This window comes from Meriones unguiculatus, chromosome 10, assembly GCF_030254825.1.
Source record: "Meriones unguiculatus strain TT.TT164.6M chromosome 10, Bangor_MerUng_6.1, whole genome shotgun sequence".
In the NCBI taxonomy this organism is placed as follows: domain Eukaryota; kingdom Metazoa; phylum Chordata; class Mammalia; order Rodentia; family Muridae; genus Meriones; species Meriones unguiculatus.
Genome location: NC_083358.1, coordinates 88,239,651 through 88,261,954, shown reverse-complemented (window position 1 = coordinate 88,261,954; position 22,304 = coordinate 88,239,651). Strand labels below are relative to the sequence as shown.

Below are 22,304 nucleotides of genomic sequence, written 5' to 3'. Positions count from 1 at the left end.
ATTCCTCAGTTGAGGGACATCTGGGTTGTTTCCAGATTCTGGCTGTTATGAATAAAGCTGCTATGAACATGATTGAGCAAATGTCCTTCTATACTTGAGCATATTTTGGTTATATGACTAGGTGTGCTATAGCTGGATCTTGAGGAAGCACTATTTTTAATTGTCTGAGAAAAATGCCAAATTGATTTCCAAAGTAGTTGTATAAGTTTACATTCCCACCAGAAATGGAGAAGGGTTTCCCTTTCTCCACAACCTCTCCAGCATGTGTTGTCACTTGAGATTTTGATCTTAGCCATTCTGATGGGTGTAAGGTGAAATTTCAGGGTTGTTTTGATTTCCATTTCCTTGACGATTAAGGATGTTGAGTATTTCTTTAAGTGTTTCTCTGCCGTTCCATTTTCCTCTATTGAGAATTCTCTGTTTAGCTCTGTTCCCCATTTTTTAATTGGATTACTTGATGTTTTGCTGTTTAACCTCTTGAGTTCTTTATATATTCTGGATATCAGTCCTCTGTCAGACACAGGGTTGGTGAAGATCTTTTCTCAATATTTTTGCTGTCATTTTGTTCTGACAACAGTGTCCTTTGCTTTACAGAAGATTTTCAGTTTCATGAGGTCCCATTTATTGTTGATCTTAGAGCCTGTGCTGTCGGTGTTCTGTTCAGGAAATTGTCTCTTGTGCCAATGAGTTCAAGGCTCTTCCCCATTTTTTCTTTTAACAGTAAAGTTTAGCGTGCCTGGTTTTATTTTGAGGTCTTTGATCTACTTGGACTTTATTTTTTTGCAGGGTGATAAATATGGCTTATTTGCATTTTTCCACATGTAGACATCTAGTTAGACCAACACTATTTGTTGAAGATGCTGTCTTTTTTTCCATTGCATGGTTTTAGCTTCTTTGTCAAAAGTCCAGCATCCGTAGGTGTGTGGGTTTGTTTCTGGATCTTCTATTTGATTCCATTGATCCAACAGCATGATTTTATGCCAGCACCATGCAGTTTTTATTACTATTGCTCTGTAGTACCGCTTGAGATCAGGGATGGTGATCCCTCCAGACCATTTGTTGTTGTACAGGATCTTGTTTTGGCAATTCTGTGTTTTTTGTTTTTTCCATATGAAGTGGAGCATTGTTCTTTCAAGATTTGTAAAGAATTGCATTGACTCTGTAGATTGCTTTTGGCAAGATGGCCATACTCACTGTTAGGAATTGTACAAAAGATGTGAGGTTACACGCGGGTCCACAGATCACACCACGAGATTGGTTCCACGCGGGAGGTTTATTAGGTAGAGGGGGGTTACAGAGAGGGAGGTAGATAGAGACAGAGAGATGGAGAGAGAGAGAGACAGACAGAGAGGAAGAGAGAAGGAAGGAGAGAGAGAGAAGAAGGAGCGCAAGGGGAGGGGCCCCAGTTCTCTTATAGCGTGATCCAGAGCATGCGCGGGTGGTTCCAGGTGGTCAGCAGGTGGTCTGGGTGTCTTTCCAAATGCCTGATACCCGCCCAGTCTGCCAAGCCCCAGGGGCTGGCAAGCCCCAGGGGCTGCCTGTAGAAATGCCTGCTTGCTGATCCCAACATTCTCCCCTTTTTCTATAATTAAAAATAGGGAGCTTGGGCTGCCTTTTATAAGGTAAGTTAAAGTATATAAATTTAGGCTCATTGGAAGCAGCTCTTGGTTGTCATGTAAGAGGTTGAGAGAGAGGGGAATTATAGCAACAAATGGTCAGGTTGTAAGGTTAAGAATAAGAGAAGTCTTTGCCCTGGAAAATTTAGGGCAGAGGGTTTAGGGTAGAGGGTTGTCAACAGAGAGAGTTGCCAGCCATGTAAGGCAGTGGGGAAGGACTGGGGAACACTTGGAGAACCTGGAGCTGCTTGTCCTGGTCCTGAAGCACACCACTTTAGCCTTTTGTTAACAACAGATGGATAACGGGCGTAGATTCTCTTCTGGCTACTTCCTGCTGACACTGGGGGCGATGTAGGGAGGTCAAAAGGCTGAAGTGTTGACCAAGTCCAGAAAGAATAGGCTGCTTTGATGCTTTTCCAGGTCTGTGAGAACACCCATGGTTGGGAGGGAAGGTGCAGGTCCAGCTCGTTGGTAAGGTCAGAGCCAAACACCTGTATCTTGTTGGAAGTCCTTGAGGTCAGAGTTGAACACCTGTATCTTGTTGGAAGTCCGTGAGGTCAGAGCTGAACATCTGTAGCTGCTTTGGCGCTGTTGTTGCTGTAGGAGACATCTGTGTCTGGCAGGACACTGAAACAGAAAATCCTGTAGGTAGGCATTGAAAGGTTTGGATCGATGAGGTTTGTACATGGGAACCTCTGTCTACCTGGACAGGACTTTATTTACCCAATCACTGGCAATATTAAAGAAGGCTTTGTTTTTGATCTGTCATTGAGGTGAGGTTTAGTTACAGGAGCGTGTAAACTTAAGAGGCCCTGGTGCCAGCTGGCACTAGGTATAGAAACCTGAAATTCTCCACCCTGTCTGGAGGGACGGGCATCTGGGCATCTCCCATTGGGGGCAGAGAAGTCTCTATGTAGGGATGTGGTGATGGGTGTTATCCATTGGGAGCCGGAAGAGACGGAGGCCTTCTAATGGCATCCCAGGAGAAGGCGAGTCTCTGTAGAGACTCACAAGATCCTATGTTATGAAGAAAATCTTAACCCCTATCAAAAGCAAGCTTCCTTTTGAAGATCTTTCTCATCTGATTGCAGGTAATCTTTCTGTTCTTGGTGGTATACCAACTATATTTGACATTAAAAGCAAGTCATTTTTAGGATCCTTTTTATATTAAAAAAACTTATAATAATGAAGAAAATGATTGTTGATTTTTTTTTTTACTTTTAAAATTAAGAATATATAAAAATAAAAATGGGACTGAGAAATTGCTCAGTGGGTAAGATGAGCACCTGAGTTCAGTCCTCGGTATCCACATTGGGCTTTAGCATCATGAATCTGCAATCAATCCCAGATGTGGGGTAGCAGAGACAGGGGGATTCCTGGAGTTCATTGGAATGGCCAGTGCAGCCAAATTTGCAAGCGGGAAGTATTGGTGAGAGACTTTGTCTCAAAAAATAAAGAGAGTGTTAGAGGAAAATATTAATTGTGTATCTCTGGGACATAAACATTCACACCCATGCACAAACAAATATATATATATATATATTCTCGTGAATACACAAAAATGTCCATTTAAAATATTTCAAAATAAAAGTATTGAAGAAAAAATTGAATGTTATGTTATGATTATACAAAAATACAAATATATTTAAATGTAACAGAATATTAGTACTTTATTTCATGTGAACTGAAGTTTGCATTTGTCTGACAGAATATATTATGCTGTATGTTCAAATTTTTTATTGTTTTAAATCTTAGCTATAACTAAGAGTATTCTAAGCAGTCACATCAATTGGAAGACTTGAAATATACAAATTGTTCCTTTTTCATCTTTAATAGTCATGCTAACACCACTGGAGCTTTGCTTCCCATCAACCCTGCCATTTGCATGGAAAGCCCTGGGGCCTGGGAGCATTAAATGTTAGTGTAAATCACTTGAAAGATTCCCAGCCTTTTTACCAGCCTGTTTTCCAGACAGATCTGAATAGATGAGTCCACATGCCAGGGATAAATGGATGGCTGGGCATCCTTTGAATTAGCTTCCAGGTACAATACAGTGTGTATTCACAATTATGGATTAAAATGTGCTAATTGAAACCTACATATATCAGCAATCAGGAAGAAGTACAAAAATTATTTCACCCTACAGCAACATTTTACTTAATACTGCTCCATATAACTAACCACTGCAAAGCTGGCAGAGAACAACCATTTATCATACTCACAGACTTTGTAGGTCAGATAATTGAAAAAGGCACAATGTGCTTCAGTCTTGTTTACACTGTTTCTGGTTTCTACTGGGAAAACCCAGAGGTAGAGACAAGAGTGACAGGATTCCATAGTCAGAAGTTAGAATCGACGGAAGTTTGTTCATCTCCCTGTTGGCTCCAGCTGAGAATGATAAAGACTGAGACCAACTACATATGAGCTGTCCACCTGCCTCAGCTTCCCCTTAGCATTGCAGCAATAAGGTTTTCCTACCTAAAAAATGTGCCAGGACATCCCCCTTCTTCTGTACTGCAGGCATTCATTGTAACACTGTGTTTTTATGTGGGTGCTTGGGATCTGAGCTCAGACGTTCATGCTTGCATAGCAAGCCTTTTACTAACTGGATCTTCACTCCAGACCCTTATTTGCATTTCAGAGTTCATAGTGTCATACCAGCTACATTTATTTAAGCGAGTCACAGTACTGCTGTGCATTTTCCCCGAGGAAGTAGCATTTGAGTCCACCTTTTAGTAGGAAGGTAGCTAGGCATGAGCACAGGGAACTATTGTAACCTTTTTTAGAAACACTATGGATAGTCAGGTGTGGTACCATACACCTTTAATCCTAGCACTTGGGAGCCAGAGGCAAGTAGATCTCTGAGTTTGGGGCCAGCCTAGACTCCACAACAAGTTCCAGGCCACTCAGGTCTACACAGTAAGACCCTGTCTCAAAATAACATGAAACAAAACCACTATTTGTAAGGATTGATCAATCTATCAATCAATAGTTGAAAGTCTTTGGAGGGATGGGATTTGTTTCTCACTGGTAACATTTAGAATGACCAGTGCATGACAATAATAAAGTCCAGGAAGATATTCAGCAAGTTTTGTTTGTGTCAACTTTTATTACCTTCACTTGGGTGGGTCCTTCTCATAGCCCTTGCCTATATTCTTATCCCCCAAAGCCTGTTTGATGTAGCACTTAATAAAGTTTAAGATTAGCCTTGCTTTGTAGGTGTTTGTATACACTTAACTCACAGAAATTATAATTTCCCTGAGGCTAGAGACATTATTGGAGAGCTACTTTTATACTAATCATTCCATGAATATAATTTAGACATAGGCAAGTATGTTGATTGACTCAAACCACTGCAACCATCTATTAAGTGCTTATTATATGGAACTCTGAGCTTTAAATAGATGCAGTGGCCTTGTCCTCTAATAAATCTATCATCTCAAAGTATACTAATAGAGAAAAGAAAATGCTCATGATTTAGGAGGCCATGCCTTCATGCGGCTCTGGATAGATCATTCTGAATAAATAGCTCCTGGTCCTTAAATGAATCAAACCCTTGACATTTCCTGCCAATTCTATCATAGCCATGAGAAGTAAAGGCAGTACACCTTGACAATGATGCACAGCCCCCAACATTTGCCTGCTAAACAGCTTCATCTTTTTAACTGTAACTTAGAGCCCTTTTAATCAGTGTCACAGTTGCAGATCCTGCCTGAGGGGATCTACACCCACCCCCAAAACAAGCTTAGGTACCCTTATAGTGCCTGAGAACATAGATTTAGAGATGCTGGTCAGCACAGCAGGCTGGTCCCTGCCATGGTTGACTCTTGGGTTTTCTTGGTCATGGCCCCATCATTCTGTAGAGCTCAGCTTTAGACTCCTCAGGGACCAACTACAGAAGAATCCTTTTATTCTCTTTAGGAAACCTAACACTTGTCACTTTTTGATTCTTAATTAAAAGAGAGAGAGACTGATACCCCAACCAAGGACTATGCCTGGAGAGAACATAAAACCCATGCACAGATGTAGCCCATAGACTCAGTCTCCAAGTGAGTTCCCTAATAAAAGGAACAGGGGCTGTCTCTGGCATGAATTCAGTGGCAGGCTCTCTGATCACCCACCCTTATGGGTGTGTGTGCAACCTTGCTAGGCCACAGAGGAAGACAATGTAGCCAGTTCTGATGAGACCAGGGTCAGATAGACAGGAAAGAGGACCTCCCCCATCAGTGGGCTAGGGGAGGGGCATAAAGGGAGAAGAGTGAGGGAGGGTGGGATTGAGAGGAGACGAGTGAGGGGGCCACAGCTGGGATATAAAGTTAATAAATTGTAAAATAATAATAATGATAATGATAATAATAATAATAATAGAACACACTGTATTTGTATAATCAGCTGAATAAGTTGCTGTCATCATATTCACATGTAGGCATGTCCTAAAGCATAATATTTCATTGCTAAATTGATTTAGAAGGGCCACACCACTCTGAGTGGCAAATGGGCCTAGGCTGTATAATGAAGGTAATAGAGCAAGCCATGGGTAGCAAGCCAGCAAATGGCATTATTATTTACGTTCCTGACACCAGGTTTCTGCCTAGAGCTATTGCTTTGACATCCCTTAATGGTGGATTGTGACCTAGGATTTGCAAAATGAGAAACATCTAAAGGTGACATATGAGGTACCTGTATATCCTCCTTAGGACAGGACTTCATTTTAGAATGTATTAAATGATATGCAATTACTTATCATGAACCCTTCAAGAAGTTTCCCCTGCTCTTGATCACCACATTAAAGGATGAATTAATGGTGCCCACAAAGCCTAACCAGCAGGGTTGTTTAGTAGATAACACACTTTTTAATTGCACTTATTAAGCCAGCTTTAAAATCAATATATTTAGCAACAAAACTCTCAGGTCAACTTATTCTTGACATGTGAGTGACATGGAAACCCTATATGTATCTTCCCTAATGGTGTTGACCAGTGAGAGCTGAGGACAGCTTTGTCTGCTAGGAGAGGGAAGTTCTCCTTGGCCTCAGCCATCACTGGTTATTTTCTCGGCATGGTGCTGGAGTCCCTTAAGCAGAGCGCTGGGAATTTGCTGTTGGCTGTTTCTGGGTTTGGACTGTTGTGCCCTTAAATGAATTTGTAACTGGCTTTTTAAGATTCTACAAAGGTAGTTTCTCTGCCTGGAATCTTCCCCATCTCCACCTTCTTTTGCGGCCTCCTCTTTTAACTTCTTGTTACAAGAACTCACAGTTGAAGTTTTTCTGAACTTTCCTTCCTCTGATATTGGTAGCTGCGCTTGTGGGCCTCTCCCTCTCCTCCTTCCTCTTCCTCTCCCCCGCCCTCTCCCTTTCCTTTTCCTGGAAGACTAGAAAAGGCTATTGGTCTGTCTGAATTCTATTTCTTCAAATTCTATTTAGCATTTGTGCTCTAAGACATATACTTCAATTATTCTTACCAATTAGGGTTTTTTTTTAATGTTTTCCTTTATTTTTTTCCTTTTTTTTTTTTTTTTTTTTGAGACAGGGTCTTGCTATGTAGCCCAGGCTGCCTGTTGCCGCTGTGCCTGCCTAGTAATAAATCTATGTATGTACACGTCTCTTTTCTTTTTGATTAATAGCTTCTTTGGATCAGCAGGACAAACTTTGTTTTCTCCAAATTCCTAGCTCCAAGAGAGAGAAATATCACCATAAGAAGGGGATAGGAAGGGGCAGAAAATGACCGAGAATGGGAAAAAAAAGGGGATACAGTGAAGGAGGAAGGAGGAGTATAAGAAAAGAGAAAAGTAGTGAGGGGCAGGGGAGAGAAGGAAGGAGGAGGGATAGACAAATTGGGCTTCTGGACTCACTTCCTGCCTTTGCCTTTTGTACTCACTCACAGACTCCATCCACCAAGTGTTCAGTCTGTCACACTGAGTTATTTTCAGGTCCTCCAGTTCCTTCTTAGGGCTGTTCTTCATTCCATTTGAAGAGTCCTCAAGTCCCACACCATTTTCATGATTTTTGTGCAGGACCCATCAGTTCTTTTAGAGCAGGATTTAGTCACTCAGCAGTTTGACTTTTGAGTATGTGCTTTATCACTGCCTAACCTTAAGCCCTTGGATGGGTGACTTAACCTTTTTGTTGTCTACCTGCCTCATTGTTAAACACTGCAGGGGGTTGTTTGCATTATTGGATAGCACACACATGAAGCAGATGGATGCAGCCTCGGTTCATTGTACATGTTTGTCATAATTAAGCAGTCACTAAGCCAACACCATTCTAAACCCATAAGAAAATGGGAAAGGGTTTCATTATCTCTTCTAAGCTGGCGGAAAGAAAGAGGTACAGTATTGCGATATCTAAAGAATAACACCTTCATAATGATTAGGAACAAAAATTGGGCATGATAAAATGAGGCACGAAGGATGATCCTTCACTCCCAATATCTATGACTTGGCCAGGGATATGATCTGAGGGCAAGGATGCAGAAATTTCTTTTGGCCTTTTGGTACGCTGTTCTAAATTAATCTAGAATGTTTCAATGTTCGAGGTGGAAGCTGGTGAGCAGGAGGAAGCAGTTATAGGAGAACACACTCCCCACTTTCCTTCCTGAGAGACAAGTCAGTTGGAAACCAGATCAGGAAATGATAGGGGTGAATCTGGGAAAGGAACACAGTGTCATGAGACAGGAAAAAGAAGGGCCCCTCTTGAGATTCTAAAAAACAAAACAAACCAAAACCAAAGCTAAACCAAACCAAAACAAAAAAGCCTCTGTTTTCTTATTGCTGTGTCTAAATATCTGAAAAGGAGAGTTAAAGAAGGACCGTGGGGTACAGTTTGGCTCAGACCTTGAGGGTACACGCCTTATGGCAAGAAAGACATGGTTGCTTGGGTCACAAGGTAGCTGCTCAGGTCGCATCCACAGTTAGGCAGTGGAGAGGAATGAATGCTGGCATCCACCTGGATTTTCTCTTTTATTCAGTTCGGATCCTCAGCCCACAGATTAGTACCATCCATCATGTTATGCTATCCAGCTGACACTCAGTATTCACCATCACACTCTCCTCCTGCTTTACTCCCCCGTGAGGTTGTGATATTGGGTTAGCAATAAGCACGCTATCAATTTTAAGACATTCTTTGACATGGCACACAGGAACATTTATCATGCCGTTTAAAGTGAATGTGAAATCGGCCCTTGGTGGCTGAGTGCAAACCTCGATATTATTTGTTCGCCAACATTCACACTGACAGAGACTGCACGCTTGTGCTTCATGACATACCTGTTGTTTTTTTTTTTCTATTGCAATCGTGTAAGCTGCCAAGATATTATTTATGTCTTTCCCTACAATTATAAAACTTAAAACAGTATCTCAAAATTTAAAATCTACTTCTGAGTATTCTTTTCTTATTCTGTATGATACATAGGCTATTTAACATGCATTGTAGTTCATTCTAGACCACGTACATTTTTGGGAGCTAGAGAGATGATCGAGTGGGCAAAATGTATTACACATAAGCCCAGGAATCCAGTGAGAGACCATGTCTCAAAAACACAGTAGAGAATGATCAATGAAGACACCTGTTGTTGACCCTTGGCATGTATACATGTATACATTCCTGAAAGCACAGGTACACATATACAAACCCAAACATTTACATATAACACACACAGGCACGTGTAAACACCAAAAATTTTATGTAATCGAATACCACATTGCTAATAATTGTTTGTTTCCTTAACACAAAATGCTCCTATCTGTAAGTGAAACTTTAAGGCATATTTGAAATATGCCGTTACTATCTTCGCCTTTAACATTCAACTTACATTTCTGTAAACATCTTTAGCAGCCTTTTGGGATTTTACTTTCTTCATTTGCCTATAGGCTGAGCCAAAATAAATCCCTCGGGTTTCCCTAACACTCTAGTGTGCTTTCCTTTGTAGGATTTAAAATTTTCAAGTTGGCCATTTGCACGCCTATTTTAATATCTTTCTTCCTAGTGAAATACCCTTAAATCTTGAACATGACACAGCTACCGAAACACAGGAATCAAGTATATTTTGTTTAATGGTACCTCCTCAAAAGTTACAACTTTTCTTTTTTTCTATAAGGAACATAAACAAGCTATCCGGCTATATTTATGCCAATTTTACTTTGCTTCTTGTTTGGTATGTGGAAAACACATGTATGTAAGATGAGCCTAAGTGATACTGATTTCAGAGATGAGAATGGCATTTTAAAAGTGCTTTGGTTATTCTTTCTGATGGATGAATGTGAACAATATATTTATTGGGGTTCGCATGAGAAAGAAACGGTCTCCATGTGAAGTCAGCCATTGCTGTACTTCAGGGCTAAGGTGACCGAGGCCATGATGAAGGGGCTGTTGTTTACAGCTAGACCATCAATCACCTATTGTGCCAGGGGCAGCTGAGTTACGGAGCGTATTCTAATCATAACTGCATGTACCAGCTGGTCCTGAACACTGAGGTGCTTGTTGCTTACTTCACATTGGAGACTCTTTAATGTTACCCATTCAAGGATGTCGATGGCAGGATGAATCCTGCATTTGGGATGATGTAATTTTTGTTAGGGGTCCACGGAAGCTATTAAAAATAAAGAATGCTAACGTCTGATTTCTCAGATGTTATAAAAACCTTTGCCCTATGCCTGTAAATTAGGCAATTAAAATTTTGTGTGCATTTGTTTATTTTATATGCATGCACAAACTCATATGCCATGATCTACAAGTGGAGGTTGTCTCCTTCTTTCATGCATGTTCTAAGGATCAAACTCAGATCATCAGGCTTACTGATTACGGAGCCATCTTGCCTGCTGAAGTTAGACAGTTAAATTTATTATTTATCCAGTGTAGTTTTAGTATAACTATATCATTTATTTTTTTATTGATACTTTGTTCTAGTATCAAAGTAAACAAAAGCTTTCATGTGCCCATGATAATAAACCCCATTTATGTGGTAACTGCTAAATCCTACAAATAGCCTTGCCATTTTCACCTCTCAATGAAACAGCAGAGCTCAGAGAGGTTTAGTAATTTGTCTAAGGTCAAGGAGTGAATCAGTGGTAGATTGACTTTACCTAGATTACTAATTTCATAAAATATAAAACAGTTCATTAACTTTAATGAAATAAAAATTTTAATAGGTGTTAGGATAATTGAAAAAAATAGGCTGTGTACGTTTAACTTAGAGCATTCGAAGAATTTCACAATAGCACTTTAGCAGAGTGTGTGGCGCTTGAAAAGTTTTACACATTAATATTATACACGATATGCTAGGATGTTATCTGACAAAGCAAAGGTGATATGGAGAATAGCTTCGAATTTAGTAGCTAGCACCAACCTATGAAAACACGGTCACAATAAATGATGGCGCGAAGGGGATCTTCTAGGAAAATTCAAAGATTTGTTTTTCTTTCTCCTTAAATTGTGGTGTTTTTGACAGGTCAGCACTGTTTAACAGAAATATAAAGTGAGGGGCTGAGGAGACATCTCCGTGGATACTTGAGTGCTTCTTGCACAGTATGAAGCCCCAGCTGTAGGCACAGAAGCCCACACTTGTACAGTCCTAGCGCTGGGGGTTGGGGGTTGGAGGCGGAGGGATCCTTGAGTCTGCCGGACCAGTCAGCCTGGCCTAATTGCTGAGCTCCCGGTGCTGCAGTGTCTCAACAGCTATGGCGGAGAGAGACTGAGGAAGACACTGGAGGTCTATACACATGCGTGCAAACACTACATACGCGTGTATGACACACATGCACACACAAACAATGTCAAGTGAGCTGTGGCTTAGAATTTCTAATGGTTACATTTAAAGAAACAAAATTTGTGTTATTTTGAGAACATTATCAGTATATCTAGAGTATTACCATTCGCTGTGTATCAATATAAATTTAATTAGAAGTGTTGTTTATTCTGTTTTTTTCTTAGTTTTCAAAAAATCCAGCACATATCTGACATCTTAATTCAGATACCGAGTCTTCATCTGAAATATTCGATCCACATTTAGATTTCATAGAATTTGGGGTGTAAAATGCAAGTTTGATTATCCCATTATTTCCAAGTGTATTTAAACATTGCCTGATAACTTAATCAAGTCATAGTTTTGAGATTAGTTTAATTCAATTAGATAATTTAATTAAGTAGAAGAAAAGATTTGGCCACAAAGTCAAGCCAGCCAGAGCTGAAGTAGTCATTAGCTACGATATCTATAGGTTCCGTATTGGATTCAGTGCACCAGAGACGGTCGGGCTCTCAAGAGGAATTCAGTGCTAATCAGAAAAAGAAGCTAGCATATGATTGAATTACACTGTGTCTGCCAAATGAACAAGAATTTCTCAACCTCAAACCTAATTTGTGCACATTGGAAGCAAAACTGGGAGATCTGAGGATTTTACTTAAGCCAATAGTAGAGCGGGTGCAGAGCATAATTATTGTATGGAAGAGAGAGCGTACCTGCCCATTTAGGGTAAGTGGGGGCGCTGGAGGGGCAGAGCAGGACCAGATAGTTGTGATGTAACTTTGCCTATGTATGTGAGTATCTTTAAGTTAGACCCCATCCTAGAATAAAGTTATCCTCGTGTAAGAGAAAAACAGATAGACTTGTATTTCATTTCTGGTTTGAACTGGGAGAACACCTAACTTCATACGCCTCTGACTGGTAGGTGGGTAGCAGATAAGATAACTCCCATAGGCGCCTGCAAGAGCAGAGCTGTAGATGGGTGATGAAGGCTGTTCCTTACTCTTTCCAGCATAGTCTATATGTGGTCCTTCTACCACTCAAAGACAGGGTCACGGCTTCACAGAGTCTTTCTCTCTGTCTACCGCCAGGGAACATTGTCTATTTATAAGGACTTATGTGATTAGGTAACATGTTCACAGGAAACAGTACAGCAATAGATGAGGCTGTTAAAATTAGGAAGTTAGGCTTAGAAAAAGAAGTGCTGAAGATGGAAAGATGCTCATTGTGCATTTAGATGGACCAAGCGAATCCCAGTACCTAGGTATGACCCCCTTTTCTAGGTCTTATGCTCTATCTTGGAAAATAGGAATTTTGGCTTCAATGGCTTCATTTGAGTGAGAAAAAAAGAGATAAGACACAGAGGGCAGAATAAAAAGGGACTTTGTTTCTGAGGCCTTCTAATAGCTTTACTTTCCATCAATATGTCAAATACAACCAACTTGGTACGGTGGTCATAGGCTCATAGGGAGTGGTGCTCTTAGGAGCTGTGGCCTTGTTGGAGTAGTTATGGCCTTGTTGGAGAAAGTGTGTCATAGGGGCTGGCTTTGAGGTCTTAGATGCTCAAGCTAGGCCTAGCACGTCTCACTGTCTCCTGTTGCCTGCAGCTCCAGATGTAGTACTCTCAGCTACCTCTCCAGCACCATGTCTGCCTCCATGCTACCTTGCTTCTCACCATGCTAGTAATAGACTAAACCTCTGAACTGTAAGCCAGCCCCTATTAAAGGTTTTCTTTATAAGAGTTGCCATGGTCATGGGGCCTCTTCATAGAAATAAAACCATAACTTACGATACTTGGGAATCACATGAAACCTAAGCTGCCCATCTGCTAGCTCTATCTTTGTAGGGAGCCTAGGTCCAGTTCATGCATGGTCCTTGGCAATGCTTCAGTGTCAGCAAGCTCACCTAGGCCCTGGTTAGTTGGTTCTGTTGGTCTAGTGGAGCTCCTGTCACCTCCAGGTCCTTTTCTCTTTCCTTCCACTTTTCCATACGACTCCCTATGAATCACCCAACGTTTGGCTGTGAGTCTCAGCATCTGTTTTGTGGTACTGCTGGGTAGAGTTAGGGGAATTGGGGACTGGCTCTGACAGGGACTTGCTCGACAGCTTTTTGACCACTTCACCTTGGCTGGATGTGGCTACAACCAGGATGTAAAGTGAATAAAAAACACACAAATTTTAAAAAAGAGGGAGAAAAGAAAAAAAAAGATACTTGGATTAAGTCAGGCATGGTGGCACATGCTTTAATCCCAGCACTCAGGTAGTTTGGTGTAAATTTGAGATCAGCCTGTCCAGGACAGCCAAAGAGAAACCTTGTCTTGAAAAACAAAACAAAACAAAAAGACACTTGGGAATCATCTTTTGAGTTCCAACACTTCAGCATATCACTCTTTCTTGTATTACTTGCCCCACCCTTACCCCATCATAGTCCTGAGAGGCTGGATTACTGGTATGCAAATCTGTCTTGTAAAACCCTTGGCTTTCCACAATTGCAATCAATGTTCTCATTCTGTTCATTCTGCATATATTTTGAGATGCGTTTACATTACTATTTGGTCAAATTTATAGATTCAGGTAATAAAATAATTATAACAATAACAAGACTTCCAGGACTCAAACATGAGCTTAAATGAATAATCAGGTGTGTTTGCATTAAAGTTGCTGTGCCATTTTATAATGTTCTACCTTGGATGTTTGTCATTTGGGGGACTTTCTTTAGCTAGAAACAAGAAAACTAGAAACAAGCAAAGAGCTAGTATGATAAATGCCAGGATAAAAGTTCAGGTTGGCTATGACAAGGTTGAGTGTTACTTTGAAAAATTTTAGACATGCAGACTAAAGGATTCTTGGAATTTATGGAAGATCTGGTCAACCACAGATAGAATAATATGAACAATAATGTTAGGATGAGATGAAATAAGTCTCAGTATTTTATTAGACTGAATTAACCAAAGCTGTTAAAACTTAAGACCTTTAAAGATATTCCCACCCTGACCTAATTACCAAATATGGAACAATGAGTTGGGTTGAAAGCTTGCCCTCTAGAAGAGCCATACTGTGCATCAGGTTGTTCAGTGAGTGGACGCATTAACAGGGCACTTGCATTTGTATAAAGTTCCTTCACAGATTTTTCCATATCTTAAAAGAAGGAATTAGAAATTGTAAAATGAAATTTTGTTTACTTTATTTTTTATTGTTTTGCAATTGCCTAGCCCAGGGAGGAAGACTTCTCATTTTACTGGTTGCGGAGCAATGTGTATAATGTAACAGAGGGGGAGGAAATAAAAGCCAACAGATACTCATACAGCACGATGTTTTAAATGATCAGATATTATCTGTAGTCTCATGAATTTGAACACTTGGCTGCCAACTGATGGTTCTGTTTGGGAAGTCTAGGAGGTGTGGCCGTGTTGTAGCATGTATGCCCACAGGAGGTGTTTCAGAGGTAAAGGACTCTTGTCTTTTTTAGTGTGTCCTCTCACTGCTTATGATTCAGGATGTGAGCTCTGGTCATCCAGTTCTTGTCTCCAAGGTTGTCCTTCTTCCACACCATGACAGACTTTTACCTGCCTTTAACTCTAAGCCAAATAAACCAGTCTTTCTATAAATTGCCTTGCTCATGGTGTTTCCTCACAGCAGTAGGAAAGTAACTAGTACATGGGATAATTTGACAAAGACAAACCAGGACTGAGTAAAATCTCTCTCTGGGAGGCAAGTTCCTCCTCTGGCTTGAACTGTGGCTCTAGATTTTTGCTTTGTATAATGTACAATTCCTGGTGATTTTAAAAAAAAATTCTTTGGAGTTTAGGCTTTCAATAGTCCGAAAGCCAAAGGATACAATTGTATCTCTTTAGATTACCTACTCTACCGTGAAGCTGCTGGTCCATGGCTACATACTCACTGGGAATGACATGCCCACCTGAATGAAACACCTCCTCCAACAAGACTTTGCCTCCTAATGCTTCCCCAACAGTCCCGCCAAATGGATACCAAATGTATGCACCTATGCAGGCCATTCTTGTTCAAGCTACCACCATTTGTCTTACGGAAGTGTCAGAGTCAGAAGTCCACCCCCTTTTCATTTTGGTTTCACGGTACATGTCGTAATCACTGTGTCACACTTATTTCATCCAGTGTTATATTTTTACAAATCTCAGGATTAATTAATCCATATATTACACTAATACTGCCTGGGTGTAGCTGTTTTCTCACTCACCCTGGGAAATACCACAAGCACAGCACTTAGAATAATCAAGTGTTTTATCTTAGAATTTTGTAGGTCAGAAGTCAAATATGGGTCTCCTTCTGGTAAAGTAAACTTGTCATCTGGTGACCAACCCTGAAGGAATTCTAGTGGAAAATTAGTCCCTCGCTGGCTTTTCTAGCTTTATCAGAGTATATCTGTGTTTCTTCCATGGATGGCTTCCCCCAAGTCTTCCTCTCTGGCTACAAACAGGGAACATTGCTTTCAGAGATTTATTTGATTGTGTACCATAGTTACTAGAAATAGCAAGGAACTTAAGATTTGTAAATTCTCTTTGGAGGCTAATATTCTTCTTGTCACAAGTGACTGATCCACAGCAGTCACTTCCATTGCTCCTGGAAATACAAGACATAATAAAAGGAGGAAGGCATGTTATTAAAGTTATTAAACAAATATATATTCAAGATAATTTCAAGTAGTGATGTGCTTTTAGGTAATGAGAATTCCAAAGTTTGCCTTTCCCCAGCCGTGCCTTTCATGCTTCCAGGGTGCACTAAGTTTTGAATGCCTGCGGTGTAAAAAGCCTTCTGTGCACCTCAGATGTAGCGGTGAATAGACAAAGGTTTCATTCTAATGGGACGTTCTAAGAGAGAGAAGCATAACATTACATACATTACTCCACAGAGACACAAATGATACAAATTGCCCTGTGCTCTCTCCCTCATAGGTTGGCACTTGCCCTTCACTCAGTCTTCTCTTTATTGTCTAGTTTTATTGAGAGCTCTCTAGCAGATGGACCAAGAGCCAAGCACAGAGCTTACAGTGAAGGACTGGTCTTGATTTCTATGCCTCTCCTGGAGTGAGGAAAAGAAGGAAGACAAATAACAACCAGACATAGTGGCATGAGTTCTGAGAAGATAAGCAAGGTTCTTTGAGAGCACATGCTTAGATTGCTTGGGTGGTCTCCTGTATCTAGGCCAGCTCCCCACATAACTTTCAGTTTGCCCAGGTGCTCATCCTTCAGGATGAAGCCTTAGATGTTTCCTCCTTGAGAAATATAACACAGCCTCTGGCACATAGTGGGTGCTTAACAAATGTGTACAATTAAAAAAATATATTGGTTATAACAAGACTCTTTTATAAGTGGTATGTTTTGTAATTTGACTAAAAAAAATAGGTGTTTATTATAACAAGCGAGATAACCCACATTACAGAATATAGGGCATTTTTGGTACTCTTTATTAAAGCAAACCAGATGGCAAAGCTCCAGCATGTGTGTCTTAATTACTGTATATATCTAAGTAAGCACAGAGAAACATAGAAGAATGTATGCTGCCATCTTAACAGGAATCAAATGATGAGCTTCGGCCTTCCGTGTCTTCTTGCTCTTGGACATGTGTGGAACGGGTAACTGAGAACACAGTTAAATGAGTTGGCTGTATGCATTTGCAGTCCCTCGAGGGTGGAGGAAACACCACCCTGCTCAAACCACACTCTCCTTCTGTTTGTGTTTATTTTGGCTACATTTCCACATCTGGTTTTCCTAGATGGTTTTGTAAGTGAATTAGAAACCAAGAAAGCATAAATAGCCAATTCCATTGTATATCCATCTCCCTTGCTAGGTCATTAGGCCCTGATTTTCCCTTCTGCAGATTAGCTATGGTCGACTTTCTGCAAAGATAACACAAATAGACTGTTTAAAGGGCACTTGTTTTCATCAAGTACAACAGAGTTGCCAAATTCAAACGAAAAGTTCCCTCATTTGCCTTTTTGTTGCCTTCGTTATGTTTATGCTTCAGCAACATGTGTACTCTATAAAGCATTGCTATGATCGATTTTAATGTTATATCTAAGGTTTGTAAATTCTTGTAACCTTTGTAATTCACAAAACCTGTGACCACTCACACTCTATTCTGGGTTTGGACATTATCCTTGAATGTAATAAAATAAAAAGAGATGAACTTGAATTTTTTATAATTTAGGCACTTTTTCATTAGTCTGCATACTGGCAAGGCTGTTTGGGGGCTCTCTGTGAGCCTTCTTGAGTCAGTAGGGTCATTCAGGAGGTAGGTCATCACTGAACTTGCAGCATCAAGTTCACTGAACTATAGCCCGTGCCAATAATTTGTCTGGACCACCAGAACTGACCAAGTGAAAAGTTAAGTTGTAGCTGAGATGACTCTTGGAGAATGATGGCAAACATTTACAAAAGCTGTAGCGATCCTTTAGGGATTTTGTCCTTCTTATTTTCCCTTAATGATGGAACAGTTTTTCTTCTCACTCTTAGAATGCTGTGGTGGCATCGTTTTCTTGTGTTTAGTTCCCTCTCTTTTTCATTTTCTGATGCTCTGTTTAAATCAATCCCCCCCTCAAAAAAAAAAAAAAAAACACAAAAACTTCAGTGAAGAAAAAGGAATGCAGGGAAAACACATGGAATCACTGTGATTAGTAGGTTTCTAAGTCCTTTGTTCATAGGCCCTTTCAATGTCTTCATTGTCAGTGGTGACTCCTCAAAAATAAGGTTGTGTAGTCTACAATAAGCTTCATCTTGAAGTATTTGTTCTTTTTTTTCATTACTTTAAAGATTTAGTGAGATAAACTCTTGAAACCATTGCCTTGGACAGGAACCACTTACTAAATGACAGATCTAATAAATATTAGCATGATTCATATTATTCAGTTGATTCACATTTATTTTAATAAGGGTAGGCTGTCTTTTGAATTTTGCAGATGTGAAGAAATGAACAAATGGATAATTATCAACCAGCCTCCTGTGTGTGCTAAAGAAAGTCCCTTGAGTAGTGCAAACTCTATACACCATTAAGGAGAGGTAGTGCCCTTCTGGCATCATCACTGCAAAACATCCCTGGCCTGATGTTCTTGTTATCTCTTTGGGCAGAGTTCCTGGACACTTTGTCTCACAAGGGCAAAAACATCCTTTACTCTTTCTCATCTCTCCCTGTATATCTGTGTTCCCTATAACTGAAATGGTTAAGGACCATGAACAAAGGCTTAAAATCTACAGACCTTGCTCCAAATGTCATTGCCCAACTCAAACAATCCCTCTTCGATTTTATAAAATATTTCATCCAGGACACTGAGCTCTGAGACAAACTACAAAGGGCTGGAACATGGCCATGGAAAAGATGAGAATTGTTTGAAATGTTTATCTACGCATACAGCTTCTTCTGGAAGCTAATAGGCTGCAAACATTACCCTGTGAAAAAGAAAAGAAAGAAAGAAAAGATAATTACTAGATTTCATAACATTTTAAAATATTCATTATGAACTAAAAGCTTAGAAACTGCTCTTTTTGTGTACTCTCATAAGCAGATGTATTTTCTATCTGTCTTAAGATAATAGTCAGGATTATAGAATAAAATATATAGATTATATCCATCTAAAAGTATTTTTCTAAGTGCATTATCAGTACCAGATATTTACTGATTTTAACACCATACAATCAAATTGTACTTTTAACCTGCCCCTTTTACAATTTCTATATTGTTGACTTGAACACTGACTGACACTATCCACTTGAAGTGAACAGGTCTGCTAATATAATATGTGAACAGTCGTCTGTTGGGCCTGATAAGGCCTGCTGCATCTACCTGAGCTTAGCTTGAGTTTGGAGACCTGTCTTTAGCTTCTGATTCAAGAGATGCCACTTCCGGGCAAAAATGATTCAACATATCCGCCTTAAAAGTAACCCTGCCTGGTAGCTGTTACGTGGAGTTTTGTCGCTGGCCCACCTCTCCTTGCACTACCTAATCTTGCCCTCTACGTCATCTTACCTCACTTCCTTAACCCTGCCGCCTGATCCAAACCTATAAAAAGGACCACTTTATTCAATAAACGGAGTTCCTGCTTCAACAGAAAAAAATTCTGAGCAGTGAAGCTATAGAATAATGAAATTGAAAGAAGAACCAAATTATTTCTGGGCATGCTGGCTCAGGACTTGGATATTTTCCTTACACACAACCAGAAGGACACTGTGTCCTTCATTGCCATTTAATCTTATGTTTTCAGGTAACAACATAAAAAGCCAGCCTTGGGATAGACATCAGAAATGGTGGAAGAGAGGGAACAGGACTGGAGCTTACCAAAGAGGTCCTCTGAAAAGCTCTACCCAATAGGGGATTGAGGCAGATGCAGAGACTCACAGCCAAACTTGGGACAGAGTACAGGGAGTCTTATGGAAGAAGGGGGGAAGGATGGAAGGACTTGGAGGGGACAGGAGCTCCACAAGGAGACCAACAAAGCCAAAAAATCTAAGCCCAGGGGAACCTGCAGAAACTGATCTAGGCCCATGCATGGAGATGACCTAGACACCCTGCTCAGATGTAGCCCATAGGCAGCTCAGTTTCCATGTTGGTCCCTGAGTAAAGGAACATGGGCTGTTTCCAACCAGGAACTCGGTTGTCTGTTCTTTGATCATTTCCCCCTAATGAAGTGGTCTTGCCAGGCCACAGAGGAAGAGGATCCAGGCAGTCCTGATGAGACTTGACAATCTAGGGTCAGATGGAAGGGGAGGAGGGCTACCGTTTTCAGTGGACTAGGGGAAAGGGAAAGAGAGAAAGAGAGAGGAAGGGTGGGACAGGAGGAGATGAAGGAGGGGGCTACAATCGAGATATAGAATGAATAAATTGTAAAAAATTTTTTGAATTTTAAAGAAAGAGGCAGTCAGCCCCGGGTCTGCACTGTGCAGACGACCTTCTTTACAGCCACATCAGTTAGGTAGAAATCTCCATGTATTTTTTTTTCCTAACTATTTTTACAATTCCGATTTGATCAGTTATACATCTTATCCATACAGCACACACAGATGGAAACATCATCAATTTACCCCTTCTAAGAATAATGCTGAGAGTGATATAATCTCTAAATCCAAGTGAAACAGAAGTGCATTAAAATTGTTTGTGAGGTAGTGGGTAAGAGGTCACTTGGGGTAACTGTGCCCATGTTCCTAGATGACTGATGACGTTTCATAAGAATTGGTTTTGTAAGACTAAAGAGATGGCTCAGAAGTTGAGAGGACCTGCGTTTATTCCCAGCACCTGTATCCAGAGCTCACAACTGCCTATAACTCCAGTTGAGAGGTTCTGATACATTTGATCACTACCTGCATTTAGGTGCACAAATGATCATTAGTAAAAATAAAAATAATTGCCATGACAGAGAAGTAATATTAAATAATTGGTACTCTCAATTTCCATATTTAAGAGACTGTCATAAAACATTTCATTCCAAGTATAGTGGGGCACACCTATAATCCCAGAACTCAAATTCAGCTCTGGCTTTGTAGGGAGTTGCAGGCCAGCCTGGGCTACACAGCTCAACAAGCAAACAAGCAAAGTTTTTAAATTACAAGAATAATGAACACTAGTTGATTATGAAAGCCGTACAGACATATATAGCTAGTAAATATTCCTGTAATTTATACATAATGTATTTCATGTGTACCCTAAGAAATGCTTTTGTGTTAAAATCTTGATTTATTTGCTATTTCAGATGTACATTACCAACACTATCAAAGCCAAAGGAACCAGACTTGCTAAGCCTGTTCTATGCTTGGGATTAATGTGTTTGGCCTTTCTTACTGGACTCAACAGAGTAGCAGAATATCGAAATCATTGGTCAGATGTGATAGCAGGCTTTCTAGTTGGAATATCTATAGCAGTATTTCTGGTAAGTACAATTTAAAAAATATGCTTGTTTTTAATAAACTTTCAATAAACCTTCTCTAAGAAAATGCAAGGATGAATTACTCTTTGTGATACTTTGTGAAATAATATGTTAGTTTATTCTTCCTAAGATCAGGCTTGGGGAGGAATAATAAATGAATTCTACACTTAAAACACTTTTTATGTAAAATGGAGATGAGCTGCAAACAGTCTTCCTCAAAGAGTTTTTCACATTTATTTGTGTGTGCATATGTGTCTCTCTATGTGTGTGTTCTATGGTATGCACGTGAAAGTCCAAAAAGACAACTTGTAAGAGTTGGTTCTCCTACCATGTGAGCACTGAAAGTTGTACTCGAGAGATTAAGTACCTTTACACTAAGCCATCTCACGTGCCCTTACTCAGTATTGTATATTGGGTTGTTTGTATATTTACAAAATTCCTCAGAGTATTTCCTCTAGGCAAAGGATGTTTGTATTAAAACATCCTTGTGGATCAAGTACCTTTATAATCTATGCACTCCATGAGACCTGTACTAAAAAGGATCCTACAGCACAGGGTTGTAAAATGCATCACTTTACCTTAGGAACCACATAGTACGAGACATGACAGAACTCTACTGTCCCTAGTCATGTCTTCCCCACTGTGAAGATCATACAGAGACTTTTAATAGAGTGCTAACTGTATGCCTGCTAAAAACAAACAAACAAAACCCTTCTTGAAATGTATCTATGATTTTTTTGTTGTTAGAAAATTTCAGTCTGAGTTTCAAGTTTATCAGTCCTCTATTTGTGGGACTTTGAGCCAAATTACCTACATGACCAAGTTTATAGCTTATAGATCAAAAGGCTTTTACAGGGACACATGATTTAAGAAATGCTTTACTTCCTTCCATTTTGATTCAATTTGAGTTGTTCTCCCTCTATTTGCTCCTTCCTTCTTTAGGCTCCTTTTTCTAGTTAATAAGCAATAGGAAAAAATGTGTGTGACCCTTTCATTTATATGTTTGAGTACAATTATGTGCCTGGAATTTGAAATAAAATGTTTCTTTTAGAATTTCCTGTAGCAA

General features: G+C 40.0%; 1 protein-coding gene across 3 annotated transcripts in view; it reads left to right on the top strand.

Annotated features, from left to right (window-relative positions):
• Plppr5 (phospholipid phosphatase related 5) overlaps nt 1-22,304 on the top strand; it is a 125,623-nt gene that overhangs the window by 68,521 nt on the left and 34,798 nt on the right. For all 3 annotated transcript variants that reach the window (XM_021639261.2, XM_021639252.2, XM_060392825.1), the window contains one exon: nt 21,065-21,241. In XM_021639261.2, coding sequence (XP_021494936.1) covers nt 21,065-21,241 — 177 coding nt within the window. The remainder of the gene's footprint in view (nt 1-21,064; nt 21,242-22,304) is intronic.